Source organism: Calypte anna, chromosome 8 (genome assembly GCF_003957555.1).
Source record: "Calypte anna isolate BGI_N300 chromosome 8, bCalAnn1_v1.p, whole genome shotgun sequence".
Lineage (NCBI taxonomy): Eukaryota > Metazoa > Chordata > Aves > Apodiformes > Trochilidae > Calypte > Calypte anna.
The window spans coordinates 28,466,140-28,488,385 of NC_044254.1; the positions used below are offsets into that span (position 1 = coordinate 28,466,140).

The 22,246-nt window shown below is 39.9% G+C and overlaps 1 protein-coding gene across 16 annotated transcripts in view; it reads left to right on the plus strand.

The window, feature by feature from the left end:
• Positions 1 to 22,246, plus strand: part of PATJ (PATJ crumbs cell polarity complex component) — a 147,002-nt gene that overhangs the window by 31,017 nt on the left and 93,739 nt on the right. For all 16 annotated transcript variants that reach the window (XM_030455275.1, XM_030455278.1, XM_030455279.1 and 13 more), the window contains exons 15-19: positions 481 to 615; positions 4,149 to 4,313; positions 5,994 to 6,122; positions 20,207 to 20,416; positions 21,335 to 21,454. In XM_030455275.1, the coding sequence (XP_030311135.1) occupies positions 481 to 615; positions 4,149 to 4,313; positions 5,994 to 6,122; positions 20,207 to 20,416; positions 21,335 to 21,454 (759 nt within the window). The remainder of the gene's footprint in view (positions 1 to 480; positions 616 to 4,148; positions 4,314 to 5,993; positions 6,123 to 20,206; positions 20,417 to 21,334; positions 21,455 to 22,246) is intronic.

The following is a 22,246-nucleotide window of genomic DNA, read 5'->3' on the forward strand; positions in this document are numbered from 1 at the left end:
TTTGCCCTTGCAAAATCAAGGATGCCAGTGTCAGAGGACTCTTTGTGGATGTTTTTCCTACTTCAGAGTGTAGTGTAGCTCCTAAAAGAGTAAGACAGCTGATCTTGTGATGAGTTTTTATGGAATTAGGGACTTTTATGGTCCTTAGGGAATTTCCTTCAGTTTTATTGAAAAATCCCATTTTGGGTAGGACAGACATTAGGTGGTACTTTTCTCTGCATTTTTTCCAATATGGTAACATTGCATGAAGATACAATTCAAATTGCTATTTCCCCCAAGTGGCAGATTTGTTGGTTTTATTTGTGCAAACAGTCTGTGTAGAGAAGTGATGAACATTTGTGCTGTAATGCAGATGATGTCAGTATGAAGACTTAATCATCTCTACTGTGAACTTAGTTTAATTTGGTGATTTATTGAGTCTTAAACATGATTATATTGCAGTAGAAGTCTACATTCTCAGCTATACTTATCTTTTGGCAGCTATTACCCATCCACACTTTGAGATTAGGATTTGAGCTTGACACATTTGATGGACATCATTACATATCATCAATTGCTTCAGATGGTCCAGCTGCAGCACTTGGTCTTCTGCAACTGGAAGATGAACTTCTGGAGGTAAAACCCAAAACAGTCCCCCCAAAATGGATACATTTCCTATTTGCTTGGCCTTCTTCAGAATGCTTAAATTCTAGTTTGGCTGCTGTGTGTGCAGTAGTATTCGTGAGCTGGTTGCAGGGATGCTTTGGAATTCACATTTATTTTCTTTGTTCTTCCATTCCTCCTTTATGGACAAAATGTCAAATCCTTGTGACCTCTTAGTGACTTCATGGTGGTTTTCTTCTCTGAAATGTTTTGTGAATCAAGAGTAACAAGGGCACAGATAATATTTGTGTCTGTAGTCCTTTACTTAGCTCAGTCTTCTGAGCAATCTGACATTAGCTTTCGTGGGGGATAATCTTTCTTAATATTTTTCACTCCTAAAAATTTACAGCAGTCTCAGGAATAATGGTTCCTGTTACACATTATAACTTGCTTGTTGAGTGCTGAAAGATGGTTGTGTGTATAAGTTAGTACATGAGTTTGTTTAAATATGTATAAGGTGGTACTGGGGCAGCTTGGAAGTTACCAGAATCAGACCAGACCTATTTGCTCAGGAAAAATATTTATACTATGACAATAATGTCTATTTTGTGTGTGTGTGAATCTATCAGCATCTCAGCCTGCAAGTGAAAAGACATTAATTTGCTATCAAATACCTGCTCTTTGTAGAGTATCTTGAGTTTGAACTTAGATGCAAAGAACATTTAATTGATATAAATGGGAACAGGATTAGGCCTTCTGAAAGATTAATTTATCAGGTATGCAGTGCTCTTGCTTTTACTTGTTGTTCACCCTTTAACATCAAAAATTCATACTGGTATCACTAAGACCTGAAGCATTTTCTTCAATTATTGCTTAATGGAGGAAATCTTGGTTCCTAAAGGAAGGGATTAATGGAATGCTGGAAGTGTTGTTTAAATACCTTGGCCACTAAACAAAAAATGTATACAAGAAGCCATAATGCAGTGCTCTGTAGAGTAACTCAGGAAACTTTAATTGTGTATATTTAACAGTTTTACTTATTACTGTGTACTTAGAATTAAGCTCTCAGATATGTCCAGCCCTAGTGAGCATAAATTTTTTTCTACTCTGTAGCTGGAAAAAAACCCCTCAACAAAATAAAAACGTGCTCCGGGGCTAAAGCTGTGTATGCCAGGTTTAGCCCACAGTGTGTTTTTGCAGCCAAGTTATAAATCCCCTTAAGTAGGGGTTTACAATGGAAAAAGTGACAGGCCTTTCCCCAAACAAGCAGCCCTACCTGGGCCTGATACAGTTGGGATTAAAATGTGATCAGCAAGGAATTTTATTTAATGTATAGCGGGGTCGAATGCAGATTATTTTTTATGATGTGTGTGAATTATGATAGAAAGCGTGGTATTTTCTCCCCCCACCCCCCTTAATTTTAGCTGATTTCATTGTGTTCTTTTTTAGGACTAAATTGCTTCCTTGTGTCCTTCTAGTTTTGTTTTAAAAGCTCCTATTTGATGGCACCACAAACTGGAGTGGTGTGGTGAATAAACGAGGTGTAGGGCACCCGCTGTGTTTAGGGGCTGAGGTCTGGAAGCTGCAGGAGAAGAACTGGGAGTCCCCAGGTCTGCCTGGAGCTCTTCTCCATCAATCACAGCAGGCTGGGAAGTGCTGGTAACGTTCCACCACACTGCCACTCTCAATGCATTAAAAAGTCCTTACTCGTAGTTCCTTCTGCTTAAATAATTAACTAATGGATTAGCCTGATAGCTCAGCAGTTGTAATTCTTACAGGAAAAAAAAAAATCAAACCCCTAACAGTTCATCTTACCCTGTTGGAGGCCAGCTACACCACTCTGAACTTTTCTCCTTAGCTGAGGGAGAAGCCCTCTGTGTTTCCCAGCATTTTAAGCTATATTTACTCTGTAAAAAGCACAGAAGAAAAACTGGGGAAAAAATAGAGGTGATCAGGAACAAAATGGGAGCTAAAGTGATATTGCTGTGTAGTCTCTCACAAGATTGTCTCTCCTCAAAAAGAGATCTGGGAAGTGTGTGGTGAGGCTCTGCCTCAAGTACACATGTCCAGAAATGTGCACATGGATGTTGTAGGTTTACATGCTTTATTTTCTAGGATCCAATGTAAGTTCGTCTCTTTTGGGGTTGCACTACTCATAAGCATAGATGATGTTCACATCCTTGTTACCTTGATCTGCTTTCCTTGTATTTATGGGTACTGCTGAGGTGCAAATAGATGTACTCTGATATTGCATGCTATAAAACACACAAAAGAGGATGAATCACTGTAGTTTTATTTTCTTGGGGAAGTACAGCTGCAGTATCCCATATTAAAAGCAGCATTGTTATCTATCTATCTGTCTGTCTATCCATATAACTTTATTTTTTTTCCCTTTTTATAAGCCTGTGGCTTAAAACATCCATTAACAACGGCCTTATGGTCTTCTCTTGTCACTTGGGATCTAAAGCTTATGGGACAGTAAGCTTTGACCCTTGTCAGGGTTTTCTGATTAATTGCTTACTGTAATCTGTGTCTTTTTTTTACTATATAAACATTCCTGCATGTTTTCTGTAGGATCTATTTTGGTTTCAACCATTTTTGTTACATTTTAAACAACTGACAAAGTTATGCTTGTTCTGACTTCAAGTGTTTGGTTAGAGCTCAAAATCTGTGTTTTATTAAAATATTTTGGAAAGTTCAATTTGTATCTTTTTAAAGTCAAACACATAAGCCTAATGCTAAGGAAAATCCCCAGCAAAGAAACAGGTGGGAATGCAAAACAACAATTCTAGGAAAGCTTTAGGCTAGGAAAAAGAGTGAGCAGAAAAAAAGGTAGTGAGGTGATGTAGCAGTCAGTGGACACAAGAACTGCAGTTGAAGTTCAAGTGTAACAGTGATGCCTGCAAGCTTTGCCAGAATCCAAATTAGGTAAAATTAGACTTCTACACTCAGCTGGGGAATGACATGTAGGCAAAAAAAAAGAAAAAAAAAAAGAAAAAAAACCAAAATAAGAAGAGAGGTTCTCTTCCCCCTCTACTCTGCCCTGGTGAGGCCACATCTGGAATATTCTGTCCAGTTCTGGGCCCCTCAGTTCAAGAAGGACAGGGAACTGCTTCAGAGTTCAGCAGAGCCACAAATTAAGGAAATGGAAAATCTCCCTTATGAGGAAAGGCTGAATGAGCTGGGGCTCTTCAGCTTGGAGAAGAGGTGAATGAGGGGTGACCTCATTAATCATTGTAAATACATAAAGGGCAAGTGCCAGGAGGAGGGGGCCTGGTTCTTCTCAGTGATGATGGGAAAAAGGGCAGTGGGTACATAGGGGGTTCTACATAAATGTAAGGAAAAACTTAGTTTCTGTGTGGGTGGCAGAGCCCTGGCCCAGGCTGCCCAGGGAGGTCTCTCTGGAGACATTCAGAACCCACCTGGATGTGTCCTGTGTGACCTGCTGCAGGTGAGCCTGCTCTGGCAGGGGGGTTGGACTGAATGATCCTTGAAGGTCCCTTCCAATCCCTGCCTTTCTGTGATGTGTGAATTATCTTCAGGTGGATGTTTCTGTTTCTCTGTAGGTAAATGGAGTTCAGCTGTATGGCAGATCTCGCCGTGAGGCCATCACTTTCCTCAAGGAAGTGCCCCCCCCCTTCACACTGGTTTGCTGCCGGCGACTTTTTGATGATGGCAGTGAGTCTCTTGTGGATGAACCCACTGTGGGAGTTTCCCCTCCAGAACAAAAGGTAGACTTCTCATCTCTTTCAGTTGTGTAAAAGGACAAGAGCTTTTTGAAAAAGTGCATGTATTTCTGAGCAAGCCATTTAACTTTCTAAAGGCAGTGCTCCTGTTTTCTTTTTGCTGTTTGATTCAGGCCACTTCTCAGTCTTAATAACATTTCCTAAAATATATAATATAACTGTATTGAAGCAGTTTTGTATTAAATTGACTAATAAAGCTGCCTTTGCCATTCACCTTGGGCTCATAAGGGGCAGCTGGTGTTTCTGTGAAGGGCAGTTCATGTTTGCAACCCTGGTGCTGCTACTACAGTTTATACAGGTTGGTCACAAGAAGCTTCATTGTCCTATAAACACAAGGTAGGTAAATCACCAAGCTGGCATGCTGACTCTGTACATCCCATTCATCATTTTTACTCTTAGTAGGGGAGCAAGAGATCTGAATTATGCTAAATCACATCCTTGCTACCATTAGCTGATTACTTCCATGTTCTGAGTAGGTTTTTATGGAACTGGGAAAAAAAATGAAGCTTAATGTTTCTTTCCATTTAAAGCTTTAAAGTCTTAAACCAAAGGTTGGCACTTGTGATTGTTGTTCCTATTTATAAAAAGAATTCACACTTTGACTTCTTTTCTGGTGTTTTCTGATCTAATTTCCTCTAGGGTGGAGAATTAAAAAGCAATATGGATGTTTCATAAAAGAACAAGATGTACAGTATTATACCTTTTTGTAAAAGAACCCTTCTGTTGCTCTAGAACTTCTTCCACTGTTTTCTGAGGTTGACTTTTACTGAACATTTTCTTGTGCATCCTGTCAGTTACACATCTTTGCCATAGATACTGGGTGAGCAGAAGTTGTCTTCTCCTTAAAGCAGTCTCACAATATTTCTGCTTCCTTCTCTCAACAGTATCAAGAAAGTGTGTGGAAGAAAAATTTCTTCCTTTTGCCCACAGTGCTCTGTGTAATAGGCATATTTGTTCAAAGAAAAAACAAAGTGACATCAGTGTGAAGTTAATGGTGCAAGATTTTAATGTTTTTCTTGGGACATCATACATTGTTATTTTGTAGAGATTGTATTGATAAAATAGCAGTGATATTAAAACACATTTGAAGACAACAAAAGATGCTTTTTTAGAAGATGTATGGAGCTGTCCTTACCCAACAAAATAGAGTAACTGTAGCTCTTTTTTTTATGTGTTAGCACAGAAATTGGGAAAGAAACTGCTATTTCAAATGAGATACTGTTCATACAGTTACAATTGAAGACTTTTTCATTTGCATATTTAATGCCACAAGAATCAGCTAAGCATATGCTCTTTCTATTAGCTTGCTGTGGTTAAGTCTTTTATGCTAAGATATTTATTTTTCCTTTATGCATCCAATGGGACAGCTGAAGTTCATCAGCATGTAACAGGTTAGTAGTATTGTAATGACTAATTTGACAAATACATGGGTATTTGTATGCCAGGTTGGGCTCTGCTGCTCAAAGCATGTAGGCCTGGTCCCAGGAGAGTATCCAAGGCAGCAAGCAGGAGAAAACTGTATGCATAATGTTCAGTGCAGTTGTAATTCCATTAAAGGTCATACTTTATGGCATGTATGAGCCATTAATAATCAAAATATTGAAGCAACAGTGTTTGGTAAAGAGCTGGAAGAATCTTATTTGAACTAGAGCTTTTCTTTTTCAGGTGAAACGTGAGGAAGACATCAATCCTGAGGAGGAAGAAGGGGAATTAGCATTATGGTCTCCTGTTGTGAAGGTGATTGAACTGGAGAAAGACAAAAATGGTTTAGGATTCAGCATTTTAGACTATCAGGTATAGTTCTCTGTATAACTGAAGCTAAGAAATGCCTTCGATCCATTGTCTTGAATGTTTTGTGATGTTGATTTTTGGGTAATTGACTTGGCACTTGGGCCTAGAACTGTGCAGGGAGAAGTAATTTATTTTGAGGCCAACTATATGAAGCATAGTGTAGAGCTTGTTCTTAACCAGGCTGATTATCAGATGTGATAAAGTGCAAAAGCTTTAATCAAACTCCACCTCATAACTCTGAGTTTAATGGCTGAATGCTGAGGGAGCTTGGTGTTTGTTTTGTTTTAACTTGGAATGACTGTTCTACAATGAGAGTGGCAAGCAACTTTCCCACGTGTTGCAACATAATTTCCTATGTACCAAAGGTAATGAGCCTTTTGCTTTTTCTCCTCTCTCTGCTCCAAAACACCTTTCATTTGTAAATGGAGCATAGACCCCTGGTGGGCTGTGATCTCTGGTCCCACACAAGTCATGGAAAGGTTCATCCAGGCTTTTCATTGAGCCATGGAAAGTTGAGTTTGCAGAGGTGGCTTTACCAGGACTGTCCTTCATAGTCAAAAGGGAACTTCAGGGCTGACAGGTGAATCTGTGTTGCAAACTCAAGTTCCTGTGAACACAAATTTCCTTTAATACATTGATTTAATTTATTAGTATAAGAACAGGGAGTGATGAACCCAATGCATAATTTTTCACTTATGCTTCTCTGCTTAAACTGTTTAACTATGATGCCAGAGATAGAGGTAGAATTTTGGAGGCATGGGTAGAGATGAGGAACTTGACTCTCAGGAGGTCATTCACAGCTTAAAACTACTCCAAGAAGAACCATTTGAGGGTAAATTTTATGTTTATTTGTTAAACTCCTTCAGAATCAACAGACAAGTCCTTAATTGTGGGAAAATTCTACTAAAATTAATGAATCTTTCAGAAATACTGTCTTCAATTAAATACATAAAACCACTCAGCTTCTAGTCAGAATGAAATGTTCTTTACTTTCTAGTCAATGTGATACATTTTTAAACCTCTAGCAGTGATATTTATAAGGAAATAAAATAGCTGGATCACTCTTCATAATAATACACACAATCACAGCTGAATACTGCCTGAACATTGTAGTTTAATAAAATGTGTCCAACTGTTGTGCATAAATGTCAAGTGATACGAAATTCACTTTTTGATACAATAAGGCATGAATTGGGGACAAATTAGGATAAAAAATATTTTTGAAGTATTATGCAAAACCATTAATTCTATATTTTAGTGTGATTTAAGATTACTGCAAATAGATCCTGTTAGTCTTTTTTGCTGACACATGTTGTGTTGCAGTGCCAGCTTTTTACTGTAGAGTTGCTAGGAGTCTTTACAGAGCAGTAGAACACAGATTTGCTTTTAAGTTCTCATATAATCAGAATTAATGAAGGCTTTAATAACAGGCTTTTTATTTACTTATTCGCAGATGCAAATACATGAGCAATGTTGTGGTACTTTCAGCTAAATTTAAATGCATTCTAATCAATTCTAAATGAGTGGTAAACCACTTAATCTCAGATCTTTATAATTTCATGATATTTATGTATAAAGTATGCTCTTTTGTTTGGGATTTGCCTCTTAGATCTTTTACAGTTTTCATCATCTGCAGTTTAATTTTTATAGAGAGATATCTGTGAGTCTGTGTGTGTTTATGTAAATACATCCATCACATTCTTGAGTGCAGGGCAAAGAAAATAAATAATCGTCCATGCTAGATTGAAGGAGGGAGAACAAAAAAAAGCCTATGTGGCTCCCAGGAGACTGTTCAGAATTCTTAAAGCAGATTTGCTGAGAAGGACAAAATTACAGTGAAGTGTTTAATTGTGGCTTAAAGGACCTGGAAACCTAGCTCCCTTTCCTACATGCAATTTTAGCCTTCTTTTAAAAAAATGAAAGTGTGTTTTGGCTGGTTTTTCATGGTTTTAGACATGTTTTGCAAGGAAAGATTCATGCCTTATAATAGCAAATGGCACTGCTAGCACTATACATCCACTTCTGATCTTTGCTCATCTTAAATAATCACATGGGACATTTTTGGTTGGTTTGTTGGTTTTGTTGTTTCTTTTTAAACAAAGATGGGGATTCACACAGCCTGCTTTCATGTATCTGAATGAGGTGCATCAGGGAGGGACCAACTTTTTTAGCTTTCCATTAGCATTGGTGGAGACAAGGTGGGGAGAAAGAAAGTTCTACAGAGGTGATTGTGAGCCAGAACATGGTTCATGGTGCTCAGAATTACACTGTGCCCATTACTGAAGTTTAAGGAGATTTGGGGGTCACATTCCCAACTTACGGATGATGTGACTGTATTCTGGGTTTTTTAGATCAGATTATTTCTGTAGCTTTTGGCTGAAATGGCACTATAGACATACCAACAAGGCTTCAGAAAGATCAGGAGGAACACTGAAGTAACATTACAGGAGAAACAACAAGCAATCACCATTATTCCATTTTTCTTTCCCCCACACACCACGTTTTGATAACATCTCTGAAATGCCCCTGCAGTACCAGTGCATACCAGCCCGTTTCAGTCGCTTCTTCTGAGAGACTGGTGGCTGTTATCTGCAGGAATTAAGAACCCCTGAAATCCTGCTTATCCAGATGTGTTCATTTATGACAGTGAGCGATGCCAGATGTGCTGCAGAAGCAGAAGAATGCGAAGCAATTAGAGCCCAGGCTGCTTGCAGTGCCATGAAAGTTTCTTCCTAGCACTTTCTATTCAGGTTTGGTGTTTGTTTTGAAGCACGAGGCTTTCTACCTTTTTCATTCTAGAGTAAGATAGGGTGCTGAGTACTCAAAACTACTACAGTTTTGTAGTGTTTCTTTCTTTGTTGTCTCAAGACTGGCAACGTCCGGGGTGTTGGGGATACTGGGCCTCAGCTGTTGAAAACACAGAGCTGCCCAAGTCATGCTCTGAGAAGCAGCTTTAATAAAAAACTCTTCAGGAGTTAGAGTGGGAATCCAAGTACACAAGAAACTGAATGCTGAGCTTGAGAAATCATTACTCTGGTATATTAATTTTTAATGGGCTGTCTTTCTAATAATGTTTCATCTATCAAATAAATGATAAGCATATCCCAAGTGGCTTGCAGGATATTCCCAGAAATGTACAAACATCATTGCAATGCCTATATATTTTCATGAACTAATTACAAATTAATTATACCAATTATGCATAATCAATGGTATTTCTACTTTGTTCTGTGTTTTCTCTTGCCTGTCTTCAGGGATTTAAATGCTTAAATTGGAGCTTTCTTTTTCTAACGAGGTCCTCTTGGAGGGACTGTACCTGTGCTGCTAAACTCTGGGATGCCATTAGGGCAACAGAGTGGACATACCCTTTTTGATGTAACAGGACTGTATTTATAGAGGATACTACTTAGCTTCACATAGTCACTGTAAAAAAAAATATCCTTTTTTCCCTTTGTTGAATGTTAGTTTATAATTATGCAGTAAGAAAAATAAAGTCTTTGAGACTTCTGCTGTGCAAGCAGGGTCAATACTTGGCAAGAGAGGAGGTGGTTTGGGATGCTGATCCTGTGTGTTCTTAAAATGATCAGTTTCACAGGGGTTTTCTTCCCCCAGTGTGATGGTTTCTTTCAAGAGGAAATATTGAAGAGGTCTTAAAATGAAATCTTTTGTCTGTTTTTCTGTTGTCACCCCTGTACTGGGATCTTTTCAAAGCTCTTTGTCTAGGCATTGCTTTTTTCTTGATGATGTTTGGATGAAGAGCCTGTGGAAGGAGAGGCAGCAGCAGCTGTGCAGGCTCTGCCTGCAGTGAGGTTCCTTCAGCTGATAACAGAGGGTGCCCAGCGTTGCACTGCTGCTGATCCTATCTTGAACAGGGACCCTGCCCCCATTTTGGCCATTAAAAAGGTGTGCTGCTTGGTCTGCTGGCCAACTTCTCTGTGAAGTAATACACTCTACCTCCCTTAATTTCCTTGTAATTTCACTTGGAGAGGTTACTCTCTTTTTCACCTCCTAACTAACTTTTATGTAGTGTTGTTGGCACCGTTAGCGGCAAGCAGGGTTTGATGGTGAATGAGGGACCCAGAGCACTGTTTGTAGAGTGCTTTGGGATCATCTGTGATGCAGAGGGTTAGGGTGAGCATATTTATTGTTCTTTGTCAACAGAAGTGAAAGCATCCAGCTTAACAGTAACTTGGTCTAGCCTGAAACTAGCTACTAGAAACCTTCTAGCTAGCAAGCCAAGAGCTAAGCCATTGATTCTGTGATATTGAGACGAATCCTTTTTTCCTTAGAAGGATATTAAAAGAGGGAATGCTATGTCATCAGGTTAAAATAGGTGAAATGCTGTATAAAAATCACCGTGATCCTGGGGCATTACAGCAAAAGGAAGGAAAAATCACCCAAGATGAAGACTTCTAGAGAAAAAGAAGAAATTACATATATATATAAATATAAAAGGTACTTTGAGTGGCCTTGAAAGCTGTTTACCCAAGACATGATGCATGCAGGCCAACAGATTCTGTCAGTAATGTTTTACAGAAATATTGGAAAAACCACAGGTAGCTGAATTGCAGATTTCTTGAGGCAGTATTGACCAGAAGGTAACTTGAATGGTCTGATGAGCTTTTATCAAATTAAACAAAAAGCTGAATGGACTTTATGTGGAGCTTAATTTACTGTGCTTTGAAGTCAGAGTATTTTAAAGCAGCTGTTTTAAAGTGCATGAAAATGGAGGGGGTGAGGGTTGAAGTAGAAAGGGTTGACATTTTGCATAACCCTTAGGAATACTGGTGAGATACTGTTTCTCTATGTGCTTGAAAGGTAAGTCCCCAGAGTCTGGGTGCTTTTGCTTAGAGTCCAGTGCCCTATAGACCTGTGGGGCTGTAGGAGCTCATGACCTCACCTCTTCCAAGTGCAGTAATGGGCATTTTAGCTCTTTTGGGAGCTTCATGTTCCCCAGCACTAAAACAGCACCAAGTGTGCTGGCCTTCCTCAGCCTAGACCAATGCTCAAGGGGTTCTTACTGTAGTCTAGCAATAGGGACTCCACACCCACCTTATTCCTGGGCTAATCTTTATTATAATTTTTTTTTTTACTGTAGGGGACTTAAGTCTTTTTTGCTGCAGGGAGCATGAGAAACAATTGTTTCCTTTTGTGCAGCAAAATCACTGCATAGTGGCTCACAGCAGGAAGTGAAGCAATTTAAGTGTCTCCAAATATCATTCCTCTTTATGCCCCAAAAAACAGGCTCCAGATGTAGAGCTGCAAAAAGGCAAACTAGTATTCAACTTGACTGTATTTTTTTTTTTTCTTTTCTGGACTGATCAACATTGAGATGCAGGCTGGAATGCTTTGGGATGTTGCTGGTTAAACTTTTGCCTGCTTGTGATAATTTGAGCTTTGTCTGTCTTGTGATAACTTTTGTTATGAATGAAGAAGCATATTCATGTCCTTATTAAGCACATTTTCACCTGATCCTGTGATGGAAACCTGTGGCTTACTGGCAAAAGCTGCACAACTGTCTTAAAAAGCAGTTTTACAATGGCTATCAGCTTGGTACTGGGGAAACTGATAAAGGCAGCTTTTCTCCCATCTCTACAACCCATCCACATTCATTAACATCAAAGTTCTGTAAGCTTCAGTACCAACTGTGTTGGTACTCATCTCATGGAGGATTTGCTTTTCTCCCCCTATGGGAAAGTTCTGCATCCTTTAAATCATATTAAGCTGCTTCTTTTATTAAAATAATTCTTAATAGTGTGTCATGAATTGAATTCACTGCAGCTTTTTGAAAAATTCTCTTGGAGTTCAGCTTAAACACTGCTTTTCAGGACAAGAGCTGGTGAATGCAATCGAGCACATTCCTCTTGAAGTTTCTAGGGTGTTCATGATTAGTGGTTTCCAAAACCTCAGCACTAAAAGCATTGGGAGACCAGAAACCATTTTAATAAGAAATCAAAGAGACTGTGTATCTCAGCATGAGATACAGAGAAAGAGGAAGAGCTTGCTGAGGTAGAGAAGTTGGAGAACTTGGATGCTGGAAGTTACATTCAGGCTCTGAACCTGGGTTTGCAAGGGGTCCATCAGCTCGATTCTTTAAGTGAGCAGTTGAGAAGGAATCTTGTGTAGAGAGGAGTGACATTCCCTAGGGGTGAGCCCCTCCTGTCTCTTGTGAACTGCTTTGGGCAATACCTGAGTTTGCAGAGAAACTGGAGAATTACTGAGAACATCTGTTTTCCTTCGGTTTTGTCACATGTCCTTGAAATAAATACTAAGCAGTGTTATTATTAACCTTTAGAAATGTTCTCCCTATTCTCCCAAATTCTCCCAATCTGGTTATTCTTTTTCATTTCCTGCTAGGAAGAATAGCTTTTAATAAAAACAAAAAACCCCAAACCAAAGAAATTCATTATTATTCCACAGATGTCTTCTGCCTGCAAGAGAGGGCGAGAATTTAAAGGGACATAACTGGCTAGATTTTCTCTAAACACTTGGCAAAACTCAGCAAGGTTAAGATAATGCAGATGAGAAGAGAAGGGACTGTGTAACTGACTGCTGCTTATCTAAAAGCTGTGCTAAGTCTTTCAGCAAGCATGTGGAGGTGGTGGACGTGTAAAAGCTCAACCCAGTCTGCTCCAAGTTGCTTGTTCTGAGCCAATGAGGTTTGAGGTGCTGATGGATAAGCATGAAGAATTCTGAAAGCTTGTGGAAATAATGAGGTATTCTGTTTCCTTAAAACCTCACCCTTCTGGAAGATGTGGCTCCCCAAATCCAAATATTACTCTTGTGTTCAGAGCATTTCTGTCTGTTCTCACTGTGTTTTGCAGTAGCCTCAAAATTCTCTGCAACCTCTTTTACCTCCCTTTCTGTCTTTTCCACCATCCACAGTGTTGCAAAGCTTCTCTGGCCAAGTCACTTTTTGCAGATCCTTGTTGCAAAACAAAGGCCTGCCCTATCTCCCACACTCTTGCTTTTTGGTAGCAAATCTTCTGTAATTCATGTCCTTAGTGTTTATCATGCCAGATCTCCATGCAGAGTAGAGCTCTGGTTTGTTTGAGAGCACATCCTGCATTTCCACAGGCTGTTAACAGTGGTGAGGTCAGCTCACCCAACTGGTAGAAGTGCTGGCTGGGCTATCTTGGTGGATTTTTACTTCAGGAATTATTTGAATTTGAAAGCTCATCAAGCACACAATGTGAATTAAGACTACTGAGTGTAGGTTATGTAGGTGGGACCATTTATGCTTTTTTCCTCATGATTCGTTGATATTTTTCCTTTCTTCCCATGCACCCCTATCTCCTGTTTATCTCATCACCCAGTGACTTTCCTCCATTTCCTTATGAGTTCAGGCTTCTTTTTTTCCCTTATCTCTGTAGCTTTTCCCTGTAGTCAGCATTCAGTGTGTTTTTCCTGGAGCTGGAAAGTCTGAAAGTACACGATACTAAGAGAGTCTAATGAATGAATCCCTGTGACTTTAGTTCTGTGGAGAGCAAATACGAAAGGCAGAGGAAACCTCAGGTTGATTGAGAAGTCTGATAAATGAGAATATAGTGACATGCACCTGAGTCCACTGCACAGTGACACTTTCAAAACTACCATCACCAGTGCCTTTCTTTGATCTTTTTTTTTTTTTTTCCTGAGAATAGCAGGAGCATGTCAGATCTTTTTCTTTTGATCATTCCCTGGAGGCACTTTGCTCCCAGCTTTCTGCTGCACATCCCTCTTCCCCAGCAGATGAATCCTGGCTGCGGGGCTCTTGCCAGCCCTGCCTGGGTTTGAGTAATTGCTGCCCACCGTGTTCATTCGTGCTGTAGAATATATGGTATGATTCCAAATCACAGATGATGAAAGCTCGGGGTGGGAAACCCATTGTGCCACCACCTACTCTTATTTCACTGTTCTCTCACCTCCTTTGGGTGGGGCTCTATGTGCTGTTTGGTTTGGTTTTTCCTCTTTTCTCTGTGAATTCCAGTTTCTTTGCTGACATTTCCCACAAGAGACTCTATGATTGATGCTGGCTGCACACTGGAGCTTCTGAAATTCATTGCTTGATTCCCTCACTGCAGATCAATAAATACTTATGTTTTATTTCCAGTGCTTTGCCTTACATCACAGAAAAGTTCAGCGCTCTCCTTGAATACCGCTCTGTATTTAAGTTTTTGTTACTTCAGCACATCAGCCTGTAGTTTATTTCTTCAGTACAGCCAGAGGCCTTGCACTGTGTAGTTTTCCTATGCAGTCCTGCTGACTGCAGTCTAAGATGAGTGGAAGAGGCAGGAACCAGTCTTAAACCCTTTGTGTTTCAGTCTGATTGCCTGTGAAACAGATCTAACAAAAAGGAGTTGAGCACTTTCTCAGGGATGTTTTCTCAGGCTTTAGAGTACCTTTGGCAGTTCCTGCAGCCAGCTCCTGTAAACATGCTGTAACGAAAGAACAGAAGATTTGGACCCTGAGTCTCAATCCTAAGTTGAGGCCAACCTAGGGAGGGAATGGGACCTCACTCATAGTTGGCTCTTCCTCTCTTCTCCTTCTGTTGGGAAGCACTTAGTGCCTGTGAAAAGGCTGCAGGTTGTTCGTGGTTCTTGGCTCTTGCATCCCATTGGTATTGTTGGGGTGGATGTGGAGGGCTCTGCAAAGGGAGTGAGTGGCACTTAACAACCTAAGAGCACAGAGGAGTATTTTGAGTCTTTTTCCAGCACTGAGCAGCCAGGTAAATGACTAGATGAGCAATCCTGCCTTTGTTCTGTGTCATAGGAAGAGAAACAAAAAAATGCATTTGGTCCTTTTTGTTGTTGACAAGTGTCTGTTCCTTGAACAGTATGCTGCAGTGTTGTGTTTAAGAATCTTTCAGTCTGGTATCTTACTCACAGTTTTAAATATGGGTATGTATGTTAGACCTGGAAGTGGTCCCATGCAGAATATACTGAAGCTGGGTTGCTCTGACCTCTGAGCTCTAACATGTGTTTGTTTTGGCTCTCTAGCAGAAACCTGCAGTATACAAATTGGCACTTGTAAAATTGTTCAGATAAATCAAAATTGGTGCAGGGAAAAAAGTTTCAAACTGTTTCTTTTGGGATCCTTCACCATGCTATTTTTGATGCATGTTTTCAGAGGACTGTTTTTGTGGCAGCAGGCAGTTTGTTGCTTGAAGAAAGCTAAAATATTCTAGGAAGTCAGGCTGGCTGAATTTAGATCTTAAGTGATGCCAAAACTAATATAGCCTGCAACTAAGTGAGAGTGACTTTGCACAGTAAATGTCAGTCACCCACAGCTTTGTCTTACAATTTCATATGAGCCTTTTAAAAAAAGGGAAACACAAACAAACCCCTAGAAAACGTGGTGGCTGCTGACATCCAGTCGACTTAGAGCTACAGCCTGCTGCAAAGGAGAGAGAAAGAGAGGAACTGCTCCTCATCCTTGGCACAGCCCAGGACCCTGCTGGGGCTGGGGCAGGAGCAGGGCAGTGGGGACCGACTTGTCCCAGTGGCCTGAGGGAGAGAGCAGCTGGGTGGGCCTGGGGTGCCCTCTCTTGGCTGTTGCAGAAACCTCACCCCTCGGGAAGGAAGGGGAAAGGTAACATTTTAAATTGTTATCAGTTTAATTTTCCTGTGAGGTGGACAGAGGGAAGCTCTGTTGGGTTACATTTCCTGATTTTCTTCCTAAAGACCTGTGATAATGTACTGAGTGTGAATCTGTGCAAGCTCAAACCCCTCACCTGAAGCCACAATGAATTTAGACCTTAACTTGGTGCTCTTGGGACTCTTAGCATTTTAGCAGAGCTCAGGTTTTTAAGAGGCTTCATACTGCTCTGAATCCAGGGATCCCAAAGGCAGCAACTGCAGTGGCCCCTGCCTGACTCTTTGCACAGCTAAATGAATGCAGAACAAATGAGGCTCTGAAAATAAGAAGAAAAATTTGACACCTGGACTCCAGGAAACATTTGTGGATTTTGATGAGGAGCAGTAGGGAGGGAAAAAACCTATGGTTCAGTGTAGTTAAATATATGGTGTGCTAAGTATGAATAAATTGTGACTGTTTTAAACAAGTTCATATACTCTATGGCTGGCTCAAGCACAAAGGAAAAGACACCAGCTACAACATACGAGTCCCTCAGAGGGTTACCTGGAGGCCAGCATCTTGGGCTGCTACTGGTGCATTGCAGTGGTCAACTTTCATCCTTTATTCTAGTCAAAAATTTTTTTAATGTGTAATTCTTTTTTAAATGAGCAAAAAGAATATGTGTCAGTGCTTGGGAGTTAAGAGGTTTTGTCTCCTAATAGCCTTACTTTGCAGTCCAATTCCTTTCCTCGTGGTTTATAAATTATTCATTTGTGTAAAGGAATCCTTCAGTAAACTGAACTTAAAAGTTCCTTTCTAAATGTACCAAGACCCATTTGTGTCTTTTTTAAGACAACCAAATTGCACGGGGCTGTCCTGTGCACACTCCTGCTGCTGTAATGCAAACTCATATCATCATTTCTTAAACTACTGAAGTTGAGATCACTTCTGATTCCATCTGAGCACCGTTATGGCAATGTCTTAGTTCTGTGTTTGGGGAGAGGGTTTCTTCCCAGCCTGTAAGCTCCATCCAAAGTAAATGAACCTTTCACTGTAAACCAGAGACTGAAATCTGGTCCTGACTGCAAGTGACTAAAAATCACTATTATCTGGCTTCACGGGAGCCAAGTAAAATGAATCAAGAGCCCTAGGGTCTGTGTGCAGTTGCAGTTAGTGTTTGGATTTTAACCTTGAATGCCTCTGTCTGGTCTGCTGACATAGGGGTGACCTTGAAGTCCATCAGGGCACTGTGAGAGTGAACTTGCTTTTTGCACTTAGTGTAAAAAGTAAGAAACTGTTCTTCAGCCTTCTGCTAGCACTGCTTTCTTTCAGAGACAAGACAGCAATGCACACAGTCCAGTTGAGTTCACCAGTTACCAGATGTGAATGGGAATTCAGTGTTTGCTGCCTTCTCTTAGCAGGTGATGTTCTTCAGGATGCTTTTGGGCTTTTTAAATGCAAGGCAAAGGTTTACAAAAAATAGTGTTGCTTTTATTTTGGTACAAGAAGCGTGGTGCGATCCACCACTGCAGTCACCTTTGTGTTGTACAGATTATACATTCATGATTATACCTGGAAATCCAGGAGGTCCATGACTTCAAGTGTGATTTTTGTTGCATTTCTCATGGCAATCACGTTGTGATTCCCAGGTGACACTCAGGGATTTCGAGCGCTGCTCTTGTTACCAGCTTAGCCCTGTCACTGTGTACTTTATATTGCTCTTCTCTTCCTGTACAATAGCTCCCTCTGCTTGAAAACAGCAGTGTAATTATAATCCCTGTTTTCTATATGCCTGATCAACGGGCTTCAACCTGGGCCCCTTCTTTAGGATTTCTGCTGCTGTTGCTCCTTGTGAAGCAATTCCAATGCACAGCTGGTGCTCCTACATGTTAAAAAGTAGCAATGATAACTGTGTTGTTCTTGAAAGTTCACTGCATAGCAGCTGCCTGTGTTTGCAGGAGTTCTATCTGCATTTGTTAGCATGAGGGTTAGAGCTGGTTGGAACACTTTTTTCAGCTAAATTCTCTTACCAAGACATGATGACCTATTAAAGCCAGAATGTATTTATTTCAGAAAAAAACTTAAGCTGCAACAGGAATGTTTCTCATCAGAAATGTAGTAGTTAGGCCATTGACCTTGAATATCTGCAGAAAAGAAGCTGCTGGTGAGTTTCTCATGTCCTACTGAAGTAGTTCTGATCTGGAACCCCCCAAAAAAGCATCTTTGGATCAGACAGAGCAGCAGTTTGAACCTGGTTCTTCCACATTCTCAGCCAGCACCATAATTATCGGGCCAGTCATTCACATGCAAATTTTTTTGTCAGCTTATTTGCATCAGTAAGGATGACTGCTGGTTTGGTTTTGTTCATTTTTTTATCAATATAGCTAAGCCAGCAGAAGTCAAATTATCAAAGCTGTTGTGTCAGCAAAGGTGTAGTTTTGCTGAGAGAGCGTTCACCCATTTAGGGAACCAGCATAAACCTTGCTTGCCATGGCAAGATGAGCCCACGATAGCAAAACTTGCTGGTTTAGTTCTATTAGCAAAGCCTTCCTAATGTGGACAGAGCTTTACTTGCTCAAAAACGGCTGTCTCAACACGGCCCTGGTTTTGCAAAGAGGTCCAAAAAGGTTATTTTGATTTTGCATTGGAGCCAACCCAAAAATTAAAACCATCTCAGAAGTCTTGTGGCAAACAGACTGCTTGTTCTGTGGTCAGCTGTCATCAGGATGGTTAAGGCACATGGTTTTGTCAGCAAGGGCAGACAAAGCTGACTCCCTGCACAAAGGGTAGCTGTAACTTTACATTTTCAAAATTCAACACTCTTAAAATAATTTTTTTTTTCTTAAGCCTTTGGCTTCCTCTGGACTTGCTGCATTTGGGTTTGTTTTGTTGCTAAAAAATTCCAAAGTGGATGCAGAATCTGTGGCTAGCTTGCTGCTTGCCACAGAGGAAAGCCTTTCCCCTTGGCATTGTGCAAGGCAGGTTTGAGCACAACCCTTGGCCAGCCCGAGCAGGTTGGCAGGGGTTCAGGAGGCAGAACACCATCCTGCAGCAGAGGGAGGTTGCTGGGCTTGATTATCATGACATGATATTCACAAGGAAGCTTCTTCTGTACGATGTGGATAGCCAGTGTTTGGGAAGATTATAAAATGGCAGGATTAGGTGGTAGAAAAGGAGAGAAGTATTAGCAAAATACGGATTTACTTGAATTCAGCTTTAGTGTGGCTCGTCCTGCTGAGCTCTAATTTCAGTTCTCTAATTTCAGCCATTTGCAGATATTACATTTGTCACCTCATATGTTTGCATGTGCTCTAACAAAAACCCCAAAACGTGTTCCCTTGGAAAGCAATGTATAGTTACATAAAAATAAAAGAGTTAAAAAAGCATTCCTGTTTTCAAATTAACACCGAGGTGGTGAATTCATGGTGGTCTTTGTAATTTGGATTTTGCACCTTTTTTATCCCTCCCGTGCCCTGAATAAGATGCAAGTCCTGAAGGGAAAATAGGACACAATTACATATTTGAAGACCCAGTGAATACAGTTCTGAACTTTATGAGGCCTTAGCAAGGGAGAGGAAGATTAATTCTAATATTAAAAATATTCAAACAAACAAAACAATGAAGGAAAAAAATGAAAACACCCATACATTTGTTTTCTGTATCTTTCTGCCACTATGTAACAACTTCTGATCATTTTATTGGATTGAGGATGACTTTTTAAATGCCATGTACCATAGAAATTGTACATGATGCAAAAGAAGGGCCAGGACTGCGGGAAAAAAAAAAGTGATCTGAGTATGTTTGCAGTCTCTCCAATCTGTATATTTTTACTTCATATTTCTGTTTATTCTGTATTCACCACCACAGTGTTTCTTGTCTTCAGCAATAATTCTGGTTACTCTTATGTTGCTATCCCCTGTATTTTCTGTTAAAGAAGGTTCATGGGGGGGAAAAAATGTTTTCTCTCAGTTGTCATGCAGATTTGACAAAGCAGGAACACTGCAGTAATAACACAAACATACACTGCAATTGCTTGAATGTTTTGGGGTTGATTTTTAATCTTAATTTAATAATAGTTTTAATTAAACTTCTAATCTTGCAATGGTGTCCTTTAACATTGATTTTTCCTGCTGTGAAGCTCTTGAATTGTATGCAGAATGGTTATTTTATGTAACATTAGCATGTAACAGGCTGGATGGAGGCTTGTGGAAAAGTGCCAGTGTTGTTTTTCTGTTTGCAGGTCTGCCTGGCCGTGGATGTGTATTGAGGAAGAGGGCAGGCAGGGTATCAGGCAGCCTTCAGATCTTAAAATTTCTTAATGGATTAAGCAAGTGGTGGAATAGTGCAAACCTTTCTTTTTCTAAACTGTAAGCCTTGGCAGTATTAGTAGAGAGTCCTTTTGACCATCTCAGCAAGCTTCAGGTCTGTAGAATTAGACAACATACTTAAGTGCTTGTTGTGCATTCAAAATCAGTATCATCTTTCTGGGGGTTTTGACTTTTTTAAATTTTAATTTTATTTTTTTTTCCCAGGATCCCTTGGACCCCACAAGAACAGCCATTGTGATCAGCTCCTTGGTGGCAGGAGGAGTAGCTGAACGTGGGGGTGAGCTTTCACCGGGTGACCGCTTGGTGTTCGTAAATGAGAAATGTTTGGACAGTGCAACTTTAGCAGAGGCAGTGGAAGTGTTGAAATCTGTGCCCCCAGGTACAGTTTCTCTTGGAATCTGCAAGCCTTTGGTGGTAAGGACTGGTTTTAATTTTTTTTCTATTTTTTTTTTTTAAACTTTTTTTCTCTGTTTAATTTTTTGATGTGTAGCTTGGGTTGCTGTATGAGGGGTAGGGATGAAATTCAGGGTAGAAATTCATGGGGAAAGCAACTAATTTGCTATGCATGCACATCCATGTGGCCAGAAATTTGGGATAGATGGACAGCTTGATGTCCAAAATGTCTGACTGGAAAAGCAGTGTTCTCAAGTTCCTCCTGAAACAACATCCCCATGGAATCAGGAGATGCAAACATACACACTGGGCCTCGTGCATGGGTGTAACGTGGTTTGAGCAATTCAGCAAATGAGTTAAATACATCCTGAAGTCCATTTCACTCTAAGGCACTGCTGAGTGCTTGCTTGGGCTCCACTGACGTCAAAGAAACTTAATCTGTTTGAAGTCAAGACTGTAAATTCAAGTAAAATTTCTTTTTTCTAGAATCAGGGCTTTGGAACAGACAGTAGTTTACTTGAGAACACTGCAGTATTGTTCATCAAGGGCACCCAGGCAAAATTAATTAAAGTACAGCACCATCTAATAGAAAGTGCTTGTAATTCAAACTGGCAGAGGAGTGGTGCAGTAGGAATGTAAGAAGGCTGTTATATATCTCCTTTCCTTTTCTAAAAAGTGATCTCTCAATGTTCATATCTTTGGATTTTTTTTCTTTCCTACACATCTCTTTATTTTCTACTGTATCTTTACTAATACTTTAAAAGAATAAAAGCTCTTGTCTTTGTTTCCTCCATTTGTGACTTCCCTTTTTTATAAATCTGTAACTTTTCCCTGTCTCTTTTCTAATGGCTGGTTCTTCCTCTCCATTTTAGTTTCTTGAAAACTGTGGGGTTTTTGTGGTTTGTTTTCCTGTCTTATCATTTTGATTGCCTTTCTCAGGGGGAAAACAGAGAGGAGGAGAACATGCACAGTGTGGATACCAGCAACATTAAAACCAGCCCTGAGTCTCCAGAACCAACAGATAATATTAATTTCTCAATAATACTTGAAGCACCACAGGTATTTGGTTACTCCTTTAGTTCAGCTATAAGTTTATACAGACAGGAAATGTTTCAAAGTAAAAAAAACAATATAAAGTCTTTAGTGTTGGATAGACTTCAGGATGTTTTTTCTCTGAAAAAGCCTCTTAACAGCTAATGGTATACTAGTTTATTGTGAACATTCAGTGTATGCATAGCTCTTACCAATGCAGTTCCCAGGCTGCCTTATCAAATTTACTATGTCATTAAAATACCTTGGGTTACTTTGGATTTGAAATAGGAATGCTATGTTATTAGTAGTCATTAATAGTTGGTTCAGCTTTACAGAGAAAGTAAGGTATGGAAGCAGAACAATTTTTATTATAATGAAGCAAAACAAAGAAAGAGTCTGGTATTTCAAGCGAGCTTGAAATCTGTTCTTCTTCATAGATTTGTGGTCTTGAGTTATTTCTTTACTCTCTTGCCCAGTTCTCTTCTTTCATAATTTGTGAGAAATAATTCTGTTGTGGTTTGTCTTTCTTTTTTTGTGGGAGGATGAGGCACTAAAGATAGCTAAAAACTCAGATACCTGGGTAATTGGTAATAATATTGCAATACTGGCCTGTGTAGAGTGAGATGGAAGCAGCTCTTTCTGATTTGTCATCTGTTCTTGAGTGCTTTGCAAAATTTTTATTAATTTACATTGATAAATACATTCTTTTTTAGACCAGAAAAGACAATATATGAAGGATCATCCAGACTGCAACACAGTAATAAAAATAAAATCTAAATTTTCTTTCTGCTTAGCATGTCTGCCTGTCTGTGGCTACAA